The 21,206-nt window shown below is 33.8% G+C and overlaps 1 protein-coding gene across 1 annotated transcript in view; it reads right to left on the reverse strand.

The window, feature by feature from the left end:
• Positions 1–21,206, reverse strand: part of LOC115886208 (dynein heavy chain 7, axonemal) — a 78,150-nt gene that overhangs the window by 41,233 nt on the left and 15,711 nt on the right. Inside the window, exons 8-23 of the mRNA XM_030905295.1 lie at positions 20,410–20,631; positions 18,938–19,144; positions 15,042–15,336; positions 14,870–14,990; positions 13,131–13,422; positions 11,667–12,047; positions 9,598–9,847; positions 8,350–8,536; positions 7,880–7,995; positions 6,294–6,435; positions 6,100–6,236; positions 4,594–4,786; positions 3,484–3,687; positions 3,269–3,414; positions 2,735–2,983; positions 2,428–2,588 (exon numbers count right to left, since the gene is read on the reverse strand). Of these exons, the coding sequence (XP_030761155.1) occupies positions 2,428–2,588; positions 2,735–2,983; positions 3,269–3,414; positions 3,484–3,687; positions 4,594–4,786; positions 6,100–6,236; positions 6,294–6,435; positions 7,880–7,995; positions 8,350–8,536; positions 9,598–9,847; positions 11,667–12,047; positions 13,131–13,422; positions 14,870–14,990; positions 15,042–15,336; positions 18,938–19,144; positions 20,410–20,631 (3,303 nt within the window). The remainder of the gene's footprint in view (positions 1–2,427; positions 2,589–2,734; positions 2,984–3,268; positions 3,415–3,483; positions 3,688–4,593; positions 4,787–6,099; positions 6,237–6,293; positions 6,436–7,879; positions 7,996–8,349; positions 8,537–9,597; positions 9,848–11,666; positions 12,048–13,130; positions 13,423–14,869; positions 14,991–15,041; positions 15,337–18,937; positions 19,145–20,409; positions 20,632–21,206) is intronic.

Here is a 21,206-nt window from a genome sequence, read left to right on the forward strand (position 1 = left end):
TTGTTTTATTTATGTCGTTTTATTTATTCCTGTGGGATATTACAAATTTGTATTTGTACATAAATGCGGGAAAAATAATCATAAATGCGGGAAGTTTCATTGCTTGAAAGTAAGAAATAGTTCTTTTTTATATTTTTTTTGGTATGTGGTGTGGTTTGTTTTTTTTCTTGTTTGTTTTGTATTAACACATACCGTTTTTTATTAAATAAAATAACTCGATTACATTTTTTCAGTTTTATACAGTTTTTTTTACAATATTTTGAAGTAATCACTTGTCAGTCAAATTTTAAATATATTAATTTCCTGCTATGCGTTCCAGTTGTACCAACTTATTTCTTTGTAAAATATAATAAACTACTTTGAAATTAAAATGACAGACACATCTATCACTGTCAAGGATCTTCTCGTTTGGACAGACTATAGCAGACCTTGCAGACGAACATTGTTCTTTTTAGAACCTCTTTTAGCGCGAAGTGTACAAGATAGCTTAATAGCCGTAAAAAAACTCATCGCAACTATATTAGAATATTCTGAACAGGAAAGCGGTAGTAATGGCCCTTTACGTCCCTTAACTGAAGGTGAGTTTTCTTGATGTAAATAATAACTGTTTATATATTTATAATTAATTTATTTTTGTTTCCTAAAATATTTTTGTTAAAAGGAAATATATAAAAGTTGGCAACACTGTGCCGGTGAAGCTTAATCATGTGGTTAAAAGTTTATTTGGGTGCGAATTCATTCATTCTATTTTACACATGTCACATTTTTTTCTATTTTTACTGACAGTTCGACAAGCAAAACGATCCTTTAAGGTAGCCGTTTTCAAATAGCTTAGCGCAATGTGTAAAAATACTGCCCGTCAGATGAGAATACCCAAATTAGTAGTTAAGTGCGCGCTAAGCGAAAATTAACGTCATATACGCCGAGCGTCTAAAAGCGCTTAGCGTTTTCTAAGTTACAGAATTCGGTCCTTGGTATGAACTGTAAATACTTGCGTATAATATCCATCGGAATTGTGACTAGAACATTTTTGAACTTCATAATTCTGAAATGTATATTCTGTAAATATTTTTAAGAACCCTACGTATTTTCGTCAAAAAGACGTTCACTCATGAATATACTATTAAATTTAACTTGCAAAACGCGTCCGCCAACCCTATTCAATTCATTCTTATTCGCGTATATATGCGCCCAGGTATATTGACATAACTTTGTGAATCTGGAAATAGACTTCGAGGCACTATACGAAATGAACTATTTCTCAAAACGAGACAACCGGAACGGCGACAATATAAAGAGGACACGTCGCAGGTGAAAATAAGTGTCGCCTTTGCAACGAGGTACATTTGTGTGAAGAAAGCACTATGTCTTATTTTTAAGACAAAGAAAAGGTAATTTTATCAAACAGGTTGTTTTTAAGCAAGGAATATACTATACTCTGTTTTATTACTCGGGTCAGATTTCGACAGACGATGACAGAAAAAAAGCAGATGATGTCAATACCGATCTATTTATTTCAGAAAAAAAGTTTCTAATGTTTTTGATGTTAACTATAGATGTCAACTATGTCGTCTCTGGTTGTTTTTAACCAATTTTTTTGGTTTATTTCAAAAATTACAGATCATATTTCAGTATTATTGGAGTGACGGAACGATGAACGACTCACGGTCGCAGATGCATATAAACAATAAACTCGACATAAAATTTTTGAGAGCTGTCAAACTCTGGTCAAATTATAGGTTGTAATTTGTGTCAAATTATGTCAAGTACATATTTGCGAATTGCTTTTGCATTTTGGTTCGTGTTATTAGTTGTGTGTTTTGTGTTTTTTGAAGTTAAATGGAGGAAAAATTGAGGGAAAATTAACTATAGATCCAGAGCACAGTTAAATATTCGGTGGCCAAAGAACCACCAATATAATCACCACTAAAGTTTATATACCATCTTGTATATGGTACTAAAAATAGAGTAGCTGTAAAATATCGACAGCACACGATAGGTAAATAATAGATTTTAGTCTTCTCTCTGCAGAAAAATAATGTCAAAAGGTGCTGGTTTAAACAAAATTAAGATCAAATTGATTAATCAACTTTTAATGTATAAAATTCATTAAAACTGTTATTATTAATAAAATACTTTGTTTTATTTATGTTGTGTGTTATTTATTCCTGTGCAATATTAAAAAAAATATTTGTACATAAGTTATATTAATATATTATGCAGAAGCTTCTTGAAGTTTGAAAGTAAGAAATAGTTCTTTTTTATATTTTTTTTGGTATGTAGTGTTTTGTTAAAAATACACCCTTTGTTTGTTTTGTATTAACACATACCGTATTTTATTTTTTGAAGTAAAATAACACATCGATCACTGTCAAGGATTTTTTTTGGATTTCACCTTGTCTAACAATGATGAGAAAATACACTAACCTATCATCGGTTGTAGACATTGCAAACTGCCTAAAGCTTACAGCTAAAACACCATCAGACCATTCATGTGAAACTGGGTCGAATTGTCCATACAACTGACCCATGGTAATAGACTTTGGGTTCATCACAGTGTAAATGGCTCGATGTTCATCCATTTCACCCTGAAAAAATAGTTTAGATGCTATAACATATTTATGTAGCATAGAGGATAATTTTTGAAAGAGCATACCTATTACTCAGTTCAGTTGAGATTATTATATTAGAGACTTATTAATATTTCATTAAATATATTTAAGAAGATTCTTACTCTCTCTTCTACTAATCCTAAGGCATCAGCCAAAACCCTATAACTAGTGGTTTTTCCTGCGAAAGGCTGCCCTACAATCATCAGACCGTGCCTGACTACTATCATTTCGTACAACTGCTGTACTTTCTCCAAGAAAGCTGGCACGTTTTGCACATTTATGGTCTGACAAACATCTTCCACAGCTTTGTTTAGAGCTACATAGTCAGGTTCGGGTAGGATAACGCCGGGGAACAGATCTGAAGTTATACCCTACGATTAGAAATTAACAGATAACTTCAGATCTATTTTATCATAAATAAATAAATAAATAATCCTAAGAAACAAAAATAAATTAATTATAAATATATAAAATGTTATTATTTACATCAACAACACTTAATGGCACTCCTTAATAGCATTTAAGGGGCATAAAGGGCCATTACTATCGCTTTCTCGTTCAAAATATTCTAATAAGGTCGTGATGAGTTTTACGGCTATTAAGCTATCTTGTACACTTCGCACTAAAAGAGGTTAGGTTATACCTTTAATACTTACTTGGAACAAAGGTACATCATGGTGCAAAAATTTAGCAAGATTAATATCCTTTATGGATCGCAGAACTAATATCTCTTCCTTTTCCAGAGGATAACGCAACTTCAAGGCGCCAGCTGCGCGAAGCACTGATTTTACAGCTCTCATACCTGCGCAGAAGTTTTTAAATATATTTTTTTAAATAAATATAGCTACACAATTTAAAGTGAATATCCTACCGTAATCGTAGTGGCATTGGGAAGACAGTTGTTCCGAACATAACCGATAGGTGGCCACGATTTTGACAGCCAGAGGCTTGGCGATCAGGAAACCCGATGCGTACAGCTCGATTTCGGATATCAGCGCATAATCCGGCACCATCATGGCTACCGATCTGAACAGGGCTTTCAGATTGTCCGGTAGTTCAGTTCTTCCAGCATAACCTAAATGAAAGTAAAAGTTTTCGGGTATATTCTCAATTTGAAGTTTTGGATACTATTTTTGGTTAAATTAGGGTGTATTCCGTTGCTTTCCTTGGTTATGGTTTTATGTTCCGTTTCTATCGGTTTCCTGAAAGTTTTCTTATTACCGAAACACGGTTCCTGAAAAATTCGGTTATAACTGTCACCAAACTAACCAGCGCGAGAAGGCTGGGTTTTCTGGTTTTGTTTGTCAATCAGTGTCATTTATGTTACAGAAATCAAGTAAATATTGGAAGTTCGAGTTGTTTGAAGTTGTGTGATTTGTAATATTTTGTATTTACATCCAAAAGCAATGGAGATAGGCAATAAAGGTTAAAAAATTCCATTAACTAAATAGAATGACTTTTTAGGACCATTTAAACTTATCATGCAGCCATTGTTTCTTAAAGTCAGGAACATTAAAAAAAACATGAAAAACAAGACAACAAGTAATCGTGAATGTTTTGTAAGCTATAAAAATATAAATATTAATTAGATTTGTTTATTTATAATTGATCTGTTTTAATATTGGGCCTGCAAATCTTCACTTGAGCTGTCTAACGAGTTTGACAGTTTATTAATAAAGTACTTTTCAATATTAAACTCCATTGAAAAGATGAAGCAAACGTAAAAGCAGAGAATAGGTACATTAAAAATGCATAAAAGATAAACTTTATAATAGAGACAGATAGAGGTATTCAAATTTAGAAAACGTCAACATTTGACGTTTCCAGTATTTTACCAAACCGTTCCGTATCAAACCATGTATCAAACCGATGTTTTTCAGTAACCGCTCTTTATCGTAGTTTACCGGTCTGGTCTGGTTTTGCAACGGAATACAACCTTAAATTATTATTTCAGGTAAATCTGCATTTTAATAGTATTTACCTGGATTCATTGTAATAAATACTGCGCAGGTTGGATCTAGTTTCAGTTCTGTGCCTTCGAAGAATAGTTTCTCGTTTCCTGAATTGATACCTCGTTGGATGGTTAAGATTTGTTGTGCCACTACTGAGAGTACTTCTAAGTCGATCCTGTTGAATTCGTCGAAGCATGACCATGCTCCACAAGAAGCTAAGCCCTGAGAAACAGATAATATCATTATTATTTAGTCAATATTATAGAATCATATCGCTTAAAGGTAGAATGTAGAATGAGTAAGAGGGGGGGGGGGGTTAATTCCCCCTTGAGTTCCTGTTCCTTGAGTCATCACACAATCTATAACCTATCATACCCCTGTTGTAGAGTGGACAAGGTATTTCCCATCCTCCTCTGGCAACAGTTCTTCCTCCGAGGGTACACACCCTTCCACGGTTGGAGTTTGGCCCTCCGTGCCGCTCTTCACAGTCGAAAAGCTTGCCTCCGGCTAAGAAACCCGTGAGGTGGAGGCTGGAGGATCTATCTCCATTTTCTCCACCTCTTTAACTTGGTCTCTCCTTAGACTTGATACCGGTGTTGTCCCGTATCTATAATAGAGGATATGTCCCTCTTTCTCTATTGCCTCCTTGGATTTGAGGTCAATTTCTATTGTGAGGACCTGACCATGACCCTCCTTCCTCGAGTTGATGACTCGCCAACTCGATGCCCTTACATTGAAGTTCTGACCCAAGAATCCTTGCTCCTAGGTAGGAAGACCGTGATGGCCACCCCTTTAGGGATGTTTTCTCCCTTCATTACAACCAGTTCCGGCCCTTGCCAATTTTTAATTTACTACCTATGTTGCCATATTATCAAGAAATTGTTATTTTTTTTGAAATTGAAATGTTTTTTTTAACTAAAAACTAAAAAAAAATCTTTTTTTTTTCAAAAATGTTCAACCTAAATTTTGAAAAATTGAACCTAACAGCATTAAGGGACATAAAGAGCCATGATTGCCGTTCAAAATACGCGGCTTTTCCGTTCAAAATACGCGATGAGTTCTTTTACAACGGTTGTTAAGCTGTTTTGACACTTTGTACACTTCGGACTACAAGCGGTTCTAAGAAGAACAATTTTCGACTACAAGGTCTGCTAGTTAGACGCGCGGACATCAAGAAACAAGAAGGTTTGCTAGTAAAAAATTTTAAGATTAAAATATTACAACGCAATTAAACAAAAAAATCGTAATACAAAACTATTATTCGATAGAAAATGGCACTCTGAATAGAATGACGAAAACCATTTTTTACACACAAAAAAAACATTTTTTACGTGTAAAAAATATTTTTTTAATTTAATACTTTTTCGACATATTTACAACTCTCACACTTTTTCAAACATATCCTTCAAATCCTTCAAATATGGCACATAGTGCACACACATATTTTTTATAATTAAATCTAAATGCAGTCGTTTACTGTCTATTCGTGTTAAGTGTTTTAGGTTGAATTGATGGAAATACTTTTTATATTATACCTTGAAGAATTTTCCTAAGGCTATATAATCCAATCCATCTGAACAATTGAATACCACGCACTGTTTAGCCACAGCTTTAGCCAAATCTTTTGTTGTTTCTGTTTTTCCAGTACCGGCAGGTCCCTCAGGAGCTCCTCCTTTTAGAGAAATATATTTAGAATCGAAATAATGCTTTCGAAAAATGTTAATTTTACCTAGATGCAAGTGCAAGGCGCCGAAGAGCGTTCTGTAACATCTATCGGTTAATGGAGTGATCACCAGTCTGGTAGTGTTGCCCAAATATTCGTAACCATAACGTAAAGTGGAATTAATCATGGCAACTTGCATTTGATTAGACTGAAAATAGAATTTATGTTAATAGTATTTCTTTAAAGTAATAATATCCTAGACAAAATTTAACAAAATATATTTTTTGGAAATATTTTAAGAATTTTGAATTTTTTATTATTTACAATTCGCCAGAAAAATATTCTATAATGTGTTGAACAGCCTCTACACTATACGGAGAACTCTTCGAAACAGGTTAAGGTCGCATTTCGTCGCCCAACTTTGTCGCATTTCGATTTATTTCCAGTTATCTTGCCCCATTTCGGTTTACCTAGACCTACTTCCGATTCTTTAAAGTGCCTGAAAACTACTCGTGAGGAAGGCGTGGGGGATTTTTTTACGTTTCCTGTTGCCTCGTTCATTTTTGTTTGGTTTTGAGCTATTTCCAAAACGTGGCGGTATCTGTACCCGAGACAAAGGACTTTTTTTCATAAATCTCAGTGAAATAAGTAACCCTAGACGTTTCTAAAATAGCTGTTGTTACGATGATATTTCGTTAATTACATCTCGTTTTATGTTGATATAGATTCCACAAAATTAATATTTGAACACGCGTTTATAATAATATGTAGAGTAGATATTTAAGAACAAAACTATTCACTAAATCTTCGGGAATATAATTACAATATGTTTATTATTTAATTTTATTATAATGAATTAGTATATAAAATTGTATGTTATGTTTGTTTACGCGGCTTTAATTGATTAATATAACAGTAGTATTGTGTGCTTGATGAGTTATACTGGCAATATCATCAATATATCGAGCTGACTGGGAAAATTATTGATTGGCCCGATGTCAATACGAGCTACTTTTATATAAAACATGGTTTGATATAAATCCATTCAAAAATAAGAAATAATTAGACGATTTTTTTAAATAGTTTAACACCGTGGATTATGACATATAAAAGGCAGACCGCCAGAACAGTTAGTCACTGTTACCCTGCAGTTTTACGATTTTAAGTTTTGAAAATATATTTTTTTGCTATATTGTAACCTTAGAGGAATAGCCAATTTAATCTACCATCGGTTTCTAAATGCACTGTTTTTGATTTTTCATATCAGTTTAATATAGTGGTATTACATTACACTCCATTACGATCTAATGATATTTTTTCATCCTCCATGTTTATTTATTTTTCTGAAGCCACCACAAAGTTTAACCTTGATTGCTTTGCAATGTTTTACGAAATATTTCGTGAAACATTTCGGGCGTAGTGTAGAGGGTGTTTTAGATTAATTATGTAACAAAAAAACTAGTTAATAAAATTTACTTAGATCTATTATAAAATATTTGTATTGTGAAAGAAAATGTTATTCATACTTTTACAAATTATGAAAAATAATCTAAAGTGACTGAAATGTGTGAATAGATTTGTTGTTGTTTTTCTTCTTTCAACTGTCGATATTAATTCCTATTATCTAAAAATGTAGTCTATAAAAAGCTTGCCTCCCAATAATATCTCAACTGACACAGCCAGTTAAAATCGTTGGTAGTCTTAACTTCAAGCTCGATAAGTTCGGAATGCACATCCCGTTGATGAACATCAAGAACAATCAATGCACCTAAAAACACAAAGTTAAAAAGTGTACATATTTATAAATCTAAATAACCAGTCCTAGAACTACTGTACCAAAAGAATCTGGCGCTGGAATTTATTGTTATAAAAGAACTAAGTTATAAAAGAACATCGCAAAAAATACTTGATCTGCATTTAAGACAATCGATCGATTTTTTTGATCCACCCTAACTTAGACCCTCTCTTAGTAAATACAAAAAAAAAGATATGCTGGTTTGAGATTTAAAATAAAACAAATTCCTTAGTATTTGGACCAATTTGTAGATTAACAATTTGAAACCAGCACGGTCAGCCAAAAAAAAATAAAAGAAATAACATATTAGGATTAATTTAAACTTACTCAATGTTATCCTGTTTTGTGTGCTCAGTTTTCCGCGTACTAAATCGACAATTTTGGCGATTTGTACGTTGCACTTGTTCAAATACAATCTCATAGCCATAAGTCCTTCGCTTATTGACTTTGTCACTTCTGTAGTCCAAAACGTCGTACCGACAGACTGGATACATTGACCAGGCCATCTCAATACCTAATAGAACAAGTATAATGGGCTATAGTTTCTCCAGCGAGAGGATTCATGACAGTAACAAGTCTGTCTGTCACTTTAATTCAGAGATAATCTACATTTTCTGTCATTTTTTCGTCTGTTGAAATCTTCCCTGACAGAATTTTGTAACGAACTGTGTAAGGCTGTATTCCGTTGCAAAACCAGGCGAACCAGACCGGTAAATTACGGTAAAGAGCGGTTCCTGAAGAACATCGGTTTGATACGGAACGGTTTGGTATAAAATACTGGAAACGTCAAATGTTGACGTTTTCTAAATTTCAATACCTCTATTATAAAATTTTTCTTTTATGCATTTTTAATGTACCTAATCTCTGCTTTTACGTTTGCTTCATCTTTTCAATGGAGTTTAATATTGAAAAGTACTTTATTAATAAACTATTAAACTCGTTAGACAGCTCAAGTGAAGATTTGCAGGCCCAATATTAAAACAGATCAATAATAAATAAACAAATCTACTCAATATTTATATTTTTATAGCTTACAAAACAATCACGATTACTTGTTGTCTTGTTTTTCAACTTTTCTTTAAAAGTTCCTGTCTTTAAGAAACAATGGCTGCATGATAAGTTTAAATGGTCTTAAAAAGTCATTCTATTTAGTTAATAAAATTTATTTACCTTTACTGCCTACCTCCGTTGCTTTTGGATGTAAATACAAAATATTATTACAAATTTTAGGAATTAAATGAGAATTTTACTCGAACTTCCAATATTTGCTTGATTTCTGTCACATAAATGACATTGATTGACAAACAAAACCAGAAAAACCAGCCTTCTCGCGCTGGTTAGTTTGGTGACAGTTATAACTGAATTTTTCTCGAAAACTTTCAGGAAACCAATAGAAACGGAACATAAAACCATAACCAAGGTAAGCAACGGAATATACCCTAAGTATCATTATAAATGAAAATACAAACAAATTTTTAAAGGAAAAACAAGTTACTTTTGAGTTAAAATGACAGAGAATATATGTTACTGTCAATATTCTATTTTTTGGTCAGACTATATTAGACTTCCCCTTACCCATTGATCCCTTGGTTTCTTGGGATAATCCTCAATTGATTTTTGTACCATCAAGTGTACTGCTTTCTTCATATCCGCTTCCAATTCGACCAGCCATTTCTCCACTTGACCCCTAGCCAGGGCTGTCTGAATGATATCTGGTAGTGGTACTATCTCACCTTCACTTGATTTCATCTCGGTCACATCAAGGTCCTCGGTAAATGTTAATTTTGCTATACCTTCGAAGCACTTCTTCAGATGTGGTTGTACCCTGTAAGATTATACTGTTTTGTAGCAAACCGAGAATCAAGTTCAGACCTGAAATAGTTCACTAGCATATCACTATGTGAATATGTTTTTCAGAAATATGCACAGAAAGCCTCAGAAGGCATAGAGGATCTCTTGGTGTCTTGGTCTTATCAGTTTTAGTTGAGAAACGTCAGAAAAACGAACAGAATGATAAGTGTTAGGTAATAGACTACCACTCGAGACGCGTTGATGTTACTTTGCTTGGTAAGCCTTGGTTATTGTGACAAAGAATGTTATTAAAAGTTAAGTAAATGCTTTTAACTAATGTTAACTAAATCATATTTTGTTTTTCTGTTGTAATATTCTGTATTAAAGATTTTCCTTATTTATTTGGTCTGACAAAAGGTATCATATAACATGTGTATGTATTTAATGGAACTGTGAATAATTTCAGTTTAAAAGTAATCTAAATACAATCGTTTACTGTCCATTCGTGCCGATGTTTGTGGTTCAGTGTGACAATAAGGGCCTACTAACATTTTTCGACCGTGACTGGGCGAATATCTTTATTATTGGAATATGTAGGAATTCAATTACCTCGGCAGTTTGATTTCGGAAAAGGCAAATATTGACTCTGAAATTTAGCACAGGATTAGCAGCGCCTCAAGAGCATTCTGGAAATTAAAAGACAGGGTTTTCTACAATCATGACGAGTACAAAAACGAAACTTGCAGTGTACCGAGCAGTTGTAATCCCCACCATGTTATATGGAAGCGAAACCTGGGTGCCGTACCGTCGACACATGAACGCATTAAACAAGTTGCTACAGAGACACCTTAGACAACTCTTAGAATCCGGTGGTTCCATCATGTCTCAAACGTATCGGTCCTAGCTAAAAAAGCTAACTGCTAGAGTATTGGAGTCATAGTTACAAAATCCCTCTTAAGATGTGCTGGTCACGTATGCAGACTGCAAGAAAACCGCATACCAAAATCTCTGCTTTACGGTGAGCTTGTAGACGGTAAGAGGAGGCCGGGTGGAAAACTCAAAAGGTACAAGGACATTTTCCACGAAAACATGCAGAATGAGTGGGAAGAAACAGCTCACAATAGAACTCATTGGAGAAGAATTGTAAACTCAGTTAACAGCGAAAACCAAAAAGTAAAGAGGCAACAAAGCAATGAGATTTTTGAATGTCCGGGGTGCGGTAGACAGATAACATCACGTATCGGGCTTTACAGTCACAGAAAAGCTCATGAAACGCCTTGCGTGACCATCTTCTGATGCGTGTCAAATACTCGTCAGCGAGTAATGGCAGTAGAGTAGATCTTAGCAAACAAGTGAGCAATCAAAAAAATAAAAGAATAGAATAACTCACATAGTTTAAAGATATTGGCACCAAATATTCAACTTTAGCTTCAAGCTTCGAAACCAGAGACCTTAGTACCTGCGGGTCTTTTAGTTTTGAATGTAATAAATGTTTTGTGGCATGTTTTGAATGTATTAAACAACAAACCTTGGTATGAAGACAGTTTTTGTATTATTATTATTTCTCTTTTATTATAGTGCAGAGCAGCATAGTTAGATTCTTTGGAATAGTGATCAAGGTTTTCATTTAATAAAATAAGTAGGGCTATTTACAAATGTAGCGTTTGATTTACATAACCTATTATTCTACTCAAAGTCACAATAAAAATATTTTTAACACAACGTAGGTTTTTTTTCTTTCATTTAAACTTTTTATTATACAGTTGACCAAAATATGACTGAACTTTGTTGAACGACCCCTGGGTATGTTATACTACAGCATGTACCAAATTAGAGCAAATAAAATTCTTTACCTTGTTGGATCTTTCGTCTCTGACAGGATCTCCAACAACTCGTCGTTAGACAGGAAGAAGAACCTGGGGAAGAACAACCTCTTCTTCTCCAAGTAATCGTTCAATCCCCTCTGAATCATCTCCAACAAGTTGTTGCACTTCTTCAACCTCTCCACCATCTTGTCAATCTCCACTACCGACAGAACTTTCGGATCGCTAAACACCGTCTTCATTAGGTCCCTCCAGATCTTATCGACGGCGCTGAATCTTCTTCCTTCCTCGGGCATCTGTTGCTGGATGTCTGGGGAGGAGAATATGGGTTCCAGGTACATCCAGGTGGCTTGAACTTTGAGCCATTCGTCAAGAATCTCTTGGAGTAGTTGTAGTTTAGATTCCCAATCACTGAAAACGAAACAATTATTAATAATTTAACTTGTAGTGTCAATGACGATGACTTCTATTATAGGTCATTGACAGATAAATAAATAAAAGCCTTTATTGTCAAAAAAATTTACAGTTTGTAGACAAAGGTAAAGTAAACAAACAAAAGAGAGTCTTATTGTTTAAAATAAACATTTATAAATGTTTACAATGTCAAAGAATAAAAAAATAAAAATAAGATTCAAAGATATTTAGTAAGTTTATAGTAAATATAGTAATAGCAAACATTAGACCAGTGTTTACAAGATCAAATTCGATTATCAAAATATAAGTCATTTACGGCGTAGAAAGCCTTATCTAGTAAATAAAAGATTTCAATGCTTTGCGAAATGAAGAAAATTATGTTATGGATTTGATTTCAAATGACAGGTGATTTGGTGCATTTTTTTCGAGTTGTATAATATTGAACTTTTAACTAACTCTGAGCGTGGGGTATGTAGATAAAGATCTTGCTCCGCGTTCCTGAGTGGATAAGTGTAAGATGGCTTTTCTTGAGAAGCTGATACATGCTTACGTATTAGTCAAACAGATTCAAATATAAATAAGGAAGGAAGAGTTAATATTTTTAATTTTTTAAACAAGTCCTGGCAATGAGTTCTGCTCTTTAGTCCCAGTGAATATCGAACAGCTCCCTTCTGGAGCTTGAAAATGCGGTCAAATTGAATCGCACAACACGTACCCCAGAATGGAAGGGCATATCTGAGGTGCGACTCAAAAAGTGCATAATAAATACCGTATGATCGAAAAAAAACGGCGTCCAGTTGGCTTGGAAATGACGATCGATGACATTTCCCATATAATTTTACATTTAAAATGACAGCGATCTTCATTTCATAGCCATCGCTGACGCCGTTTTTATTCGATCATACGGTAGTTCTAGCCACCGACAAGTTAAGCTCCTTAGAAACAGGTCTTAATGCAAAACAGGCAGAGCTTATATGAAAGGTTCAGACCCCAAGTTGCTAGGCTTTTTGAAAAGGATAGAACTGAAAAATGTAACCTAATAGGACCACAATAACTAATTTAGTACGTGGAGGGACTTACAGAGTTTCCTTTTCAAATGGTTTGATATAAGGCGAATTCTTCATGGTCTGAGTCTTGACGATATGATCATCTAGTTGTACTTGAATGTCATCTATGGCCGATAAAATATAAGTTCCGGTGTCTCTGTAGGCAAGAACTGTGAACTCCATGTCGACCCACTCGGAGATCATCTTGTTCAAGTTCTTTTCCAAGTTGTTTTCTTTGGTGGCCGCTTCAGATATGGCTTCGAACTTCTCGATGTAGTCGTCCAACCCATAGTCAATGATCTTTTCCAATGTGAGGTCATCATCAACTAAAACCAGAAAATTTAAAGAAGGCGTCCATACCTCTCAAAGAGACCTGGTTTAAATTAAAAAGATGTAGAAGTAGACTTTGAGTCTTTTTTCTACTTCTTTTTAACTAAAAACAAGTAGGTATTATAAATAAAATAAAAACAAAAAAAAACAATTTTCTGTGAACGATGGCAGTAGACCATTAACAACTTCTGCCCAGGTAGAGGCACCTTTAGATATTAAATGGCTCTATACAGGGTGGTCCGAACTGTATTCCGGAAACTTCGCCAGCATATTCTGCAGATGAAAATAAGTGAAAAAGTGTCTCTTGGTAAAAATACACTCCGAGCTACGCTACGAGCAACCGTTCTCAAGATATTTAGAATGGAAATAGTCAATAAATGTCATTATCGACAAAAAATAAACATGTTGAGTAGATAGTTATTTGACTGAAATGATTGAAAAAAATTGGGAAATTTGGGAACTTCTTATTTTTTTAAATTAATCACAAATTTTTATTGGTAAAAATGATGATAGAACAGTTTCTGTTGAACTTTTGGCTCAAAATCATTATAAATTTATGATTTTAGTCTAATAACTATTTAGTCAACGTGTTTAATTTATGTTAATGATGACAGGTATTGATAATGTTACGGATGCCGTGGGTCCACTAATTTAAACTCACGATAAAATACTTATCGAATTAATTTTTCTCACTATTTACACACAATTTGTACTAATTACAGCACACAATTAACTATTTATAAAATTACTTCGCCAATTTTCACGATTCACAATTTTAAACGCCGTGTTTTCGAATTCCCACTTCAACTGTCCCAACTGCCGATCGCCCTCTTTTATATACCCTACCAACTGTTTCTGGAACCTTTTTCTAGAATTCTGTAGTATTTCTTTTACTTGCTAGTAAAAATGTAGGCAACCAGCAATACACGTTGCGGTTTAGTTTGTCGCTTCTCCGACAGATGGCGCCACCACCTTAACAATAATTTCAATTCCAAATATCTCGAGAACCATTATTCGTAGCCATTTTTACCAAGAGACCTGTTTTACTTAAAAAAATGTCGTAAATGTATATTTTTTCACTCAGTAGTTTTATACAGGTACGGACAAAAAGTTATTACTCTTCAAAACAGTTGTAGGTGGCTGTTAAAAAGTTGCCTGCTAGCGGCCGTAACAGTAACGCAAAAGTAAAAAATTTAAATTTTTCTTTAAATTTCCCTAATTGAGGCATTCTAAATAGTTTTTTCTCAATCATAGTTATAAAAAATAACTAGGATTTTATGTAAATCAAAGAAAGGGAATCCTAACATTTGGAAATTATAACAACAAAATGCCCAATGCCACTACCGATCCAGTCTATTATTTTTCGTTATAACTTCAACCCATGCGAATAATTGATAAAATTTTCACTTTACCACATTCCAGGTGTTTCAAAGGCAACTATACCTTTAATAGGAAATCCTACAATTTCAGACACCTTCTCCCAATGGCGTTCCTTCATTCCAGGATTGCCCAACGTCTGGATAATAGGCATGTGTTCCTTAAAACCTTCAATTTCTTCCCTAACCTAAAACATTTACTTAAGATGTTATTATTAAACAAAACTGGTGCTCTTTACTGTCGTAGCCAGATTCAAAGTGGCGGGTCTGTCAGAAAACAGCTTCTCCAATTTATAAATATTCCTGTAGTACGTTCCCACGTCAGTTTCGATTTCTTCTGGATCGTACGAGCCCACTCTGGACTTCATCCAGAGCTCGTGCTTGTTGATGAAGTCGGTAGAGTTGTCGTAGAGCTTCTTGTATGGTGCCAGTCTTTCGTGGACTTGTTTGCGGACAGGGTACTGGGATAGTTCGAAGCCGAAAGCTTGCTCTTCTTCGTTGAACTGGTCGATTCTTTCCATAGCGTGGATCAATCTAAAAGAAAAATATATACAGGGTAACTTCAAAAGCGTCAGATTGAAAATTCAATTTTTCATTTAACGCTAGAATTAAACAGCTTTTAGGAAATATTTCTGGAAATATTTTGTGAAACATTTCGCAAAACATTTTTAGAAATAGTACGATAAGTATAAGCCCGTGCTATAAAAATTTGTTGCTACGTTTCCTGAAATAGATCGAGGCCCGCCCTGATTGCTTGTTTGTTTTTTATTGTTAACCAAGATTGACAATAAAAAACAAACAACCAATCACTAACTAATTTTTATAACACGGGCTTATATTTACAGTACTATTTTGTGAAATAGCACGAGGCAATCAAGGTCAAACGTTGTGGTGGCTTCAGAAAAATAAGTAAACATAGAAAAACTTATATGAAAGCAGTTACCGATGGTAAATTAAATTGGCTATTTCTCGAAGGTTACACAAGAATATTTAGTTTTAATCATTGTCTAATATTATTAATTACAATATAGTAAAAAAATAAAACAGTGACTAACTAGCGGTCTACCATTTATCGGCTTATCATCCACGGTATTGCGCCTCATGAACAAAATATACACAAAATTATTTAAAAAATCGTCTAATTATTTATTATTTCTGGTTATGGTAAAGTAACATTTACGCTGTAGTCTGTAGCAAGGTTTGGTTCACGAATTTGGTTTTGTTTTTCTAGTTTTAATTGTCTAAATCCCTGCATAATAAATACCAGTTGAATTGATTTATATAAAACCACCCAAGCAGCATTTGGACGTCGGGACAACGTTGTGTCACGCGACCAAACGTCGGGGCGCAACGTCGGCACAACCTCGTGCCAACCCTAGTCTGTATTAGTTTGGAGAATAATTTTTGGGTCGAAACGACGTTGGATACCTACGTCGGCTAGCCGCCTAATTTAGTACAAACTGCAACGTTGTTTAAAATCCTAATTCACAGAAATACAAAACTATAATAATATGGCGTCTAAGTCGCGTTTTATCCTAAATTGGGATAATTTTAGTAAAAATATTATTTTTATAATTTTTATAATAAAACAACATTTCTGTTAAATAATGTCCGTGAACCATAATTTTGTTGACATTGGGTCAATTAATAATTTTCCCAAGCGGATATATTGATAAAGTTACCAGTATTACTCATCAAGCAATACTACTGTTATATTAATCAATTAAGGCCGTAAACAAACATATCATATACAATTTTATATACTAATTCATTATAATAAAATTAAATCATAAAAATATTGTAATTATATTACTGCAGTTTAAGTGAAAAGTTTTGTTCCTAAATATCTACTATACATATAATAACCGCGTGTTCAAATATTAATTCTGTATATCAATATAACAAAAAACGAGATGTAATTAACGAAATATCATCGTAACAACAGCTATTTTAGAAACGTCTAGGTTTACTTATTTCACTGATATTTATGAAAAAAAATCCTTTGCTTCCGGTACAGATACCGACACGTTTTGAAAATAGCTCAAAACAAAACAAAATTGAACGAGGCAACAAAAAACGCCAAAATATCCCCCCTCGCCCTCCTCACGATTAGTTTTCAGGCGCTTTTAAGAAATCGAAAGTAGGTTGAGGCAAACCGAAGTGGGTCAAGACAACTGGAAATAAATCGAAATCAAAAAAGTTTATCGCATAGTGTAGACGCTGTTTTAGGAAGTATAATTTGTGAAAATACCAAAAAAAAGGAAATATTTTGATATGTTCAGAAAAACTTGTATTATGATTTATTATTGAGACATATTTTTACGCACCGGTTTTGCTAGTGGGGCTATTTCAGCTATAACGAAATTTTTTGAAGGTACATAATTATTAATTTTAGAAGACATAAAAAATTAAGCACAAGTTGATTAAAAAAAGAGGATACCATTAATATTGCAAATTATATTTTAATTGTTTTTAATTTTTTCCTTGGAGAACTAACCTCTGTAAAACCATCTCAGATACTGGCTTTTGTCAAAGCCCCGAGACTGTACGATGCGTTATAAGCCTCACCCTGTATAACTTTTAATGAAACAGTTGCGTGAAAGACCCTGTATACCTTTTAGTCGTGGGCAAAACTGTTATTTTTAGATAACAATTGAAACTGTTATAGTTATTTATAAAAAGCAGCTTAAAATAACACCTTAAAAATAACAGGTTTCTTTATTTCCTCTTATAAAGACAATCCAGGGACATACTGTATAAACAAGGCTAATATCTAATTATAGTATTTCAAGAGATTAATTTTTCTTAGTGCAATTCCAAATAATTTGAAGTTTTTATAATTTAGCCTTTACTTGTTTTAGTAGTTGAAAAGTAATATCTTTATTTAGTGTATTTTTAGTATCTATCGTTTGTTGTATCATTATCTCTGAATAGTAAATTTGTTTTTTGAAGAGCTTTAAATCGCAGCAAAACTAACGAATATACATTATTTAAAATGAATGTTATACTGAATGTGTTTGCGACCTTTTAAACGGTTTTTTCTTAACATAGTGTTTTTATTTTTATCACTGCAAACTATTACTTTGCAACTACTGTATTGTAATAATTTAAGACTGGGAAAATTTAGAAAAACTCAAAACTTGTTTTTTCTAAAGCATTTCTTTAGAAAAATATACATATTACTAAATAATTAATTAAATTGTTATTTCCATTTTTTATTAAATACTTCTCATTATTATAATAAATAAATTAATCACTAAATTTCTAAGCACCATTCACAATTTCTTAAAGTAAATCTTAGTAAAATTGTTTTTGAAGAGTTTTAAAATGTAGCAAAAACAATGAAAGTATATATTTAAAGATATTAATAAAAATAACTAACTAGCTGAAACTTAATAACTTTAAGTACTGAAACATACAGCGCCATAATATCTCGACCTCCGCCCATTATGCTCGTAACAGGTTGAAAATCAATGTATCTAAAGCAACTGATGCGTTATTCTCCAACCTGTTTCGAACCTCTATCGACAATCGACCGATGCAGCAGCGTTACTTTCCCACTCCGATTATCTCGACCGCTGCCTGTTATGCTCGTAACAGGTTAAAAAACAACGTATTTAAAATTACTGCTTATTTTCTATACGTTATTCTCCAACCCGTTGCGAGCCTCCATCGACAATCGACCGATGCAGCAGCGTTACTTTCCCACTCCTGTTATCTCGACCGCCAGGCGTTATGCCCGCAATCGTTTCAACAAAGCTGCTTCTTTTATATCCTATTATTCCTAAGCTGTTGCAAGCCCAACACCGATATACCGATGCAGCTACATTCGCCGTAGCGCATTCCCCACTCCGTTGTCCGTTGTATCTCGCCGCCTGTATCGATGGTTGTCGAAATAACACATTTTCCATCCATACTAGTTGTTTTTTGGAATTGCTTCGAGCCGCATAGAACTTCGTGGCGGTGCAGAGCGCCGACTTCGTTTCACGAGCGTTTCACGAGCGGTCGATCTCTACGTGTCGTTATTTTATATCTGTTATTTTTTAGAAGTAGTAACGGTTGCGTTATGTTATTTCTAAATAATTATAAAATAACAGATAGTTAAATAACAACCCATCGCTAAAATATATAATACCTTTCGTCAAGTTTCGTAGCCTTCTTGTGGTATCGTGGCAGGTCTTCAACGTTGCCGTTGTACTGAAGTTCGTCGACCATCTTGGCGTACATCTCCAAATCGTCCGTGAATTTCTGAATCCTCAATGCGAGTTGCGCTTGGAATTCTTCCATTTTTGCCTCGATCATTTGTTTGTGTTCTTCGATCACTTTGGGCATGTGCAAATACCTGACATTAAGAAAACAAGAGATTTTAAAAAAGGAAATAATTAAAAAAAATAAAGTAAAAAAAATTCTCTCTTGCAAAACTTTCATTTGCAATTGTAAAAACATTATAGTTCATATCAAAAAAACTTTTAGTCACGTGATTAAGCTTGGCCAGTACAGCGTTGCCCACTTTTACATATTTTCTTTAAATCAAAATATTTTAGGAAACAAAACTAAATTAATTATAAATATATAAACAGTTATTATTTACGTCAACAAAACTCACCTTCTTAACAGCACTTAAAGCCGAAATTACATTTACGAGTAAGTCGTATACGAGTAAGCGAATCGTATACGATTTCGCATATGTAAATAGGAACTCGTAGATCGTATACGTGTTTGTCTCAAAGTTGAGTGAGATCCGATTTCATTACGAGTACCGGTTTTGTTTATTGACAAAAATGGCGGCAAATAAAGTTATCGCCGGAGGATATTGATGGATTTATAGATCTTTACCACAATATGAAGTGTTTATGGGATGTAAAGCAAAGAATATATAGTTAATTATATAATAACTCGGTTAATAATTTTTCTTCAAATCCCAAAACACTTCTTGATTGTAAAGAGGTTTTAACCCACACTGGCCTTTTTTTTCTAACAATCTGTTGACATTCTATTCTTTTTTTCATTATTAACATTAGAATTCCGGCTATAGCAGTACGCTTTCTTTTACTAGGCGCCATATTTACACACTTTAATGGCATACGATTCTAAATTTAAATGTAAATAAAACTCGTACTCCTATACGAGCACCCGTATACGGTTTACTCGTAAATGTAATTTGGGCTTAAGGGACATAAAGGGCCATTACTACCGCTTTCCCGTTCAAAATATTTTAATAAAATTGTGATGAGTTTTTTGTACGGCTATTAAGCTATCTTGTACTACTTCGCACTAAAAGAGGTTCTAAAATGAACAATGTTCGACTGCAAGGTCTAGTAAACATTTTTAAGCTTCATCACAACACAATTCATTTACCCAAAAACTCGTAATACAAAACTAAAGTTTCAAAACTAATAACAATGTCAGGAAATAAATGAATAAATGAGGCAACTTGACATTTTTTACAGCAGAGCTATCACCTGAACCCCATGCAGCGGGAAATTTAAATTCCGGTTAGTCAGCCCGGCGCCGAATATATCTATGGTTGGCAATAATGAATTTAAAAATCGCGCCCTCGATTACGTAACTAAAAGTGTAATTGGTATCGGATATACTTTTATTTACCAGTGGAAAGTGATGTTATTTTGTTTCATCTCTACCGGCGTGAACAGAGTGTGATCTGCCAGAAATAGTATGTATTCCATCACTTCTCTTAGTCGGTCTTCCATCTGGTAAAGGATAAGAGTTTCCACGTCCCTGACATATCTTATTAGTTCCATCAGTTCAGCCGTATCGCCCGGTATATTCAGCGCTTTTTCTGCTATTGTCTGGTATTCTTCACCTAAACTAAAAGAGAAATAGATTTATTTAAATTTTTTGTAAGTTAAATTAAATGTCAAATGATGATAATATTCAGCTAGTATACAGGATGTTCCAAACTGTATTCCGGAAACTTCGGCAGCATATTCTGCACATAAAAATAGGTAAAAAAAGTTCGTATAAATGTATGTGCCAAAATATTTACTTTCGGAGATACATGGTGTAGAAGTTTGGTAGGTATTGAACAGTTCTTTCCATAAAATCAATAAAGTGAAAAATATACGAAATAATATTCATGTACTGATTTCTTTCGAAAATCGACAACTATGAAACTATTAACCCTTCCCCGACACAAACGGTACATTGTGAAACAGGAGATTGTAGAGAGAAACAAGCCCTATAACATAGGATACAAAATTTTAATGAACAGTGCTTTCCATAAAATCAATAAAATGAAAAATATACGAAATAATATACATGTACTGATTTCTTTCGAAAATCGACAACTATGAAACTATGAATCCTTCCCGGACACAAACAGTACATTGTGAAACAGGAAATTGTAGAGAGAAACAAGCCCTATAACATAGGATACAAAATTT

Source organism: Sitophilus oryzae, unplaced genomic scaffold (assembly GCF_002938485.1).
Source record: "Sitophilus oryzae breed Bouriz unplaced genomic scaffold, Soryzae_2.0 scaffold_471_pilon_pilon, whole genome shotgun sequence".
Taxonomy (NCBI): Eukaryota; Metazoa; Arthropoda; class Insecta; order Coleoptera; family Curculionidae; genus Sitophilus; species Sitophilus oryzae.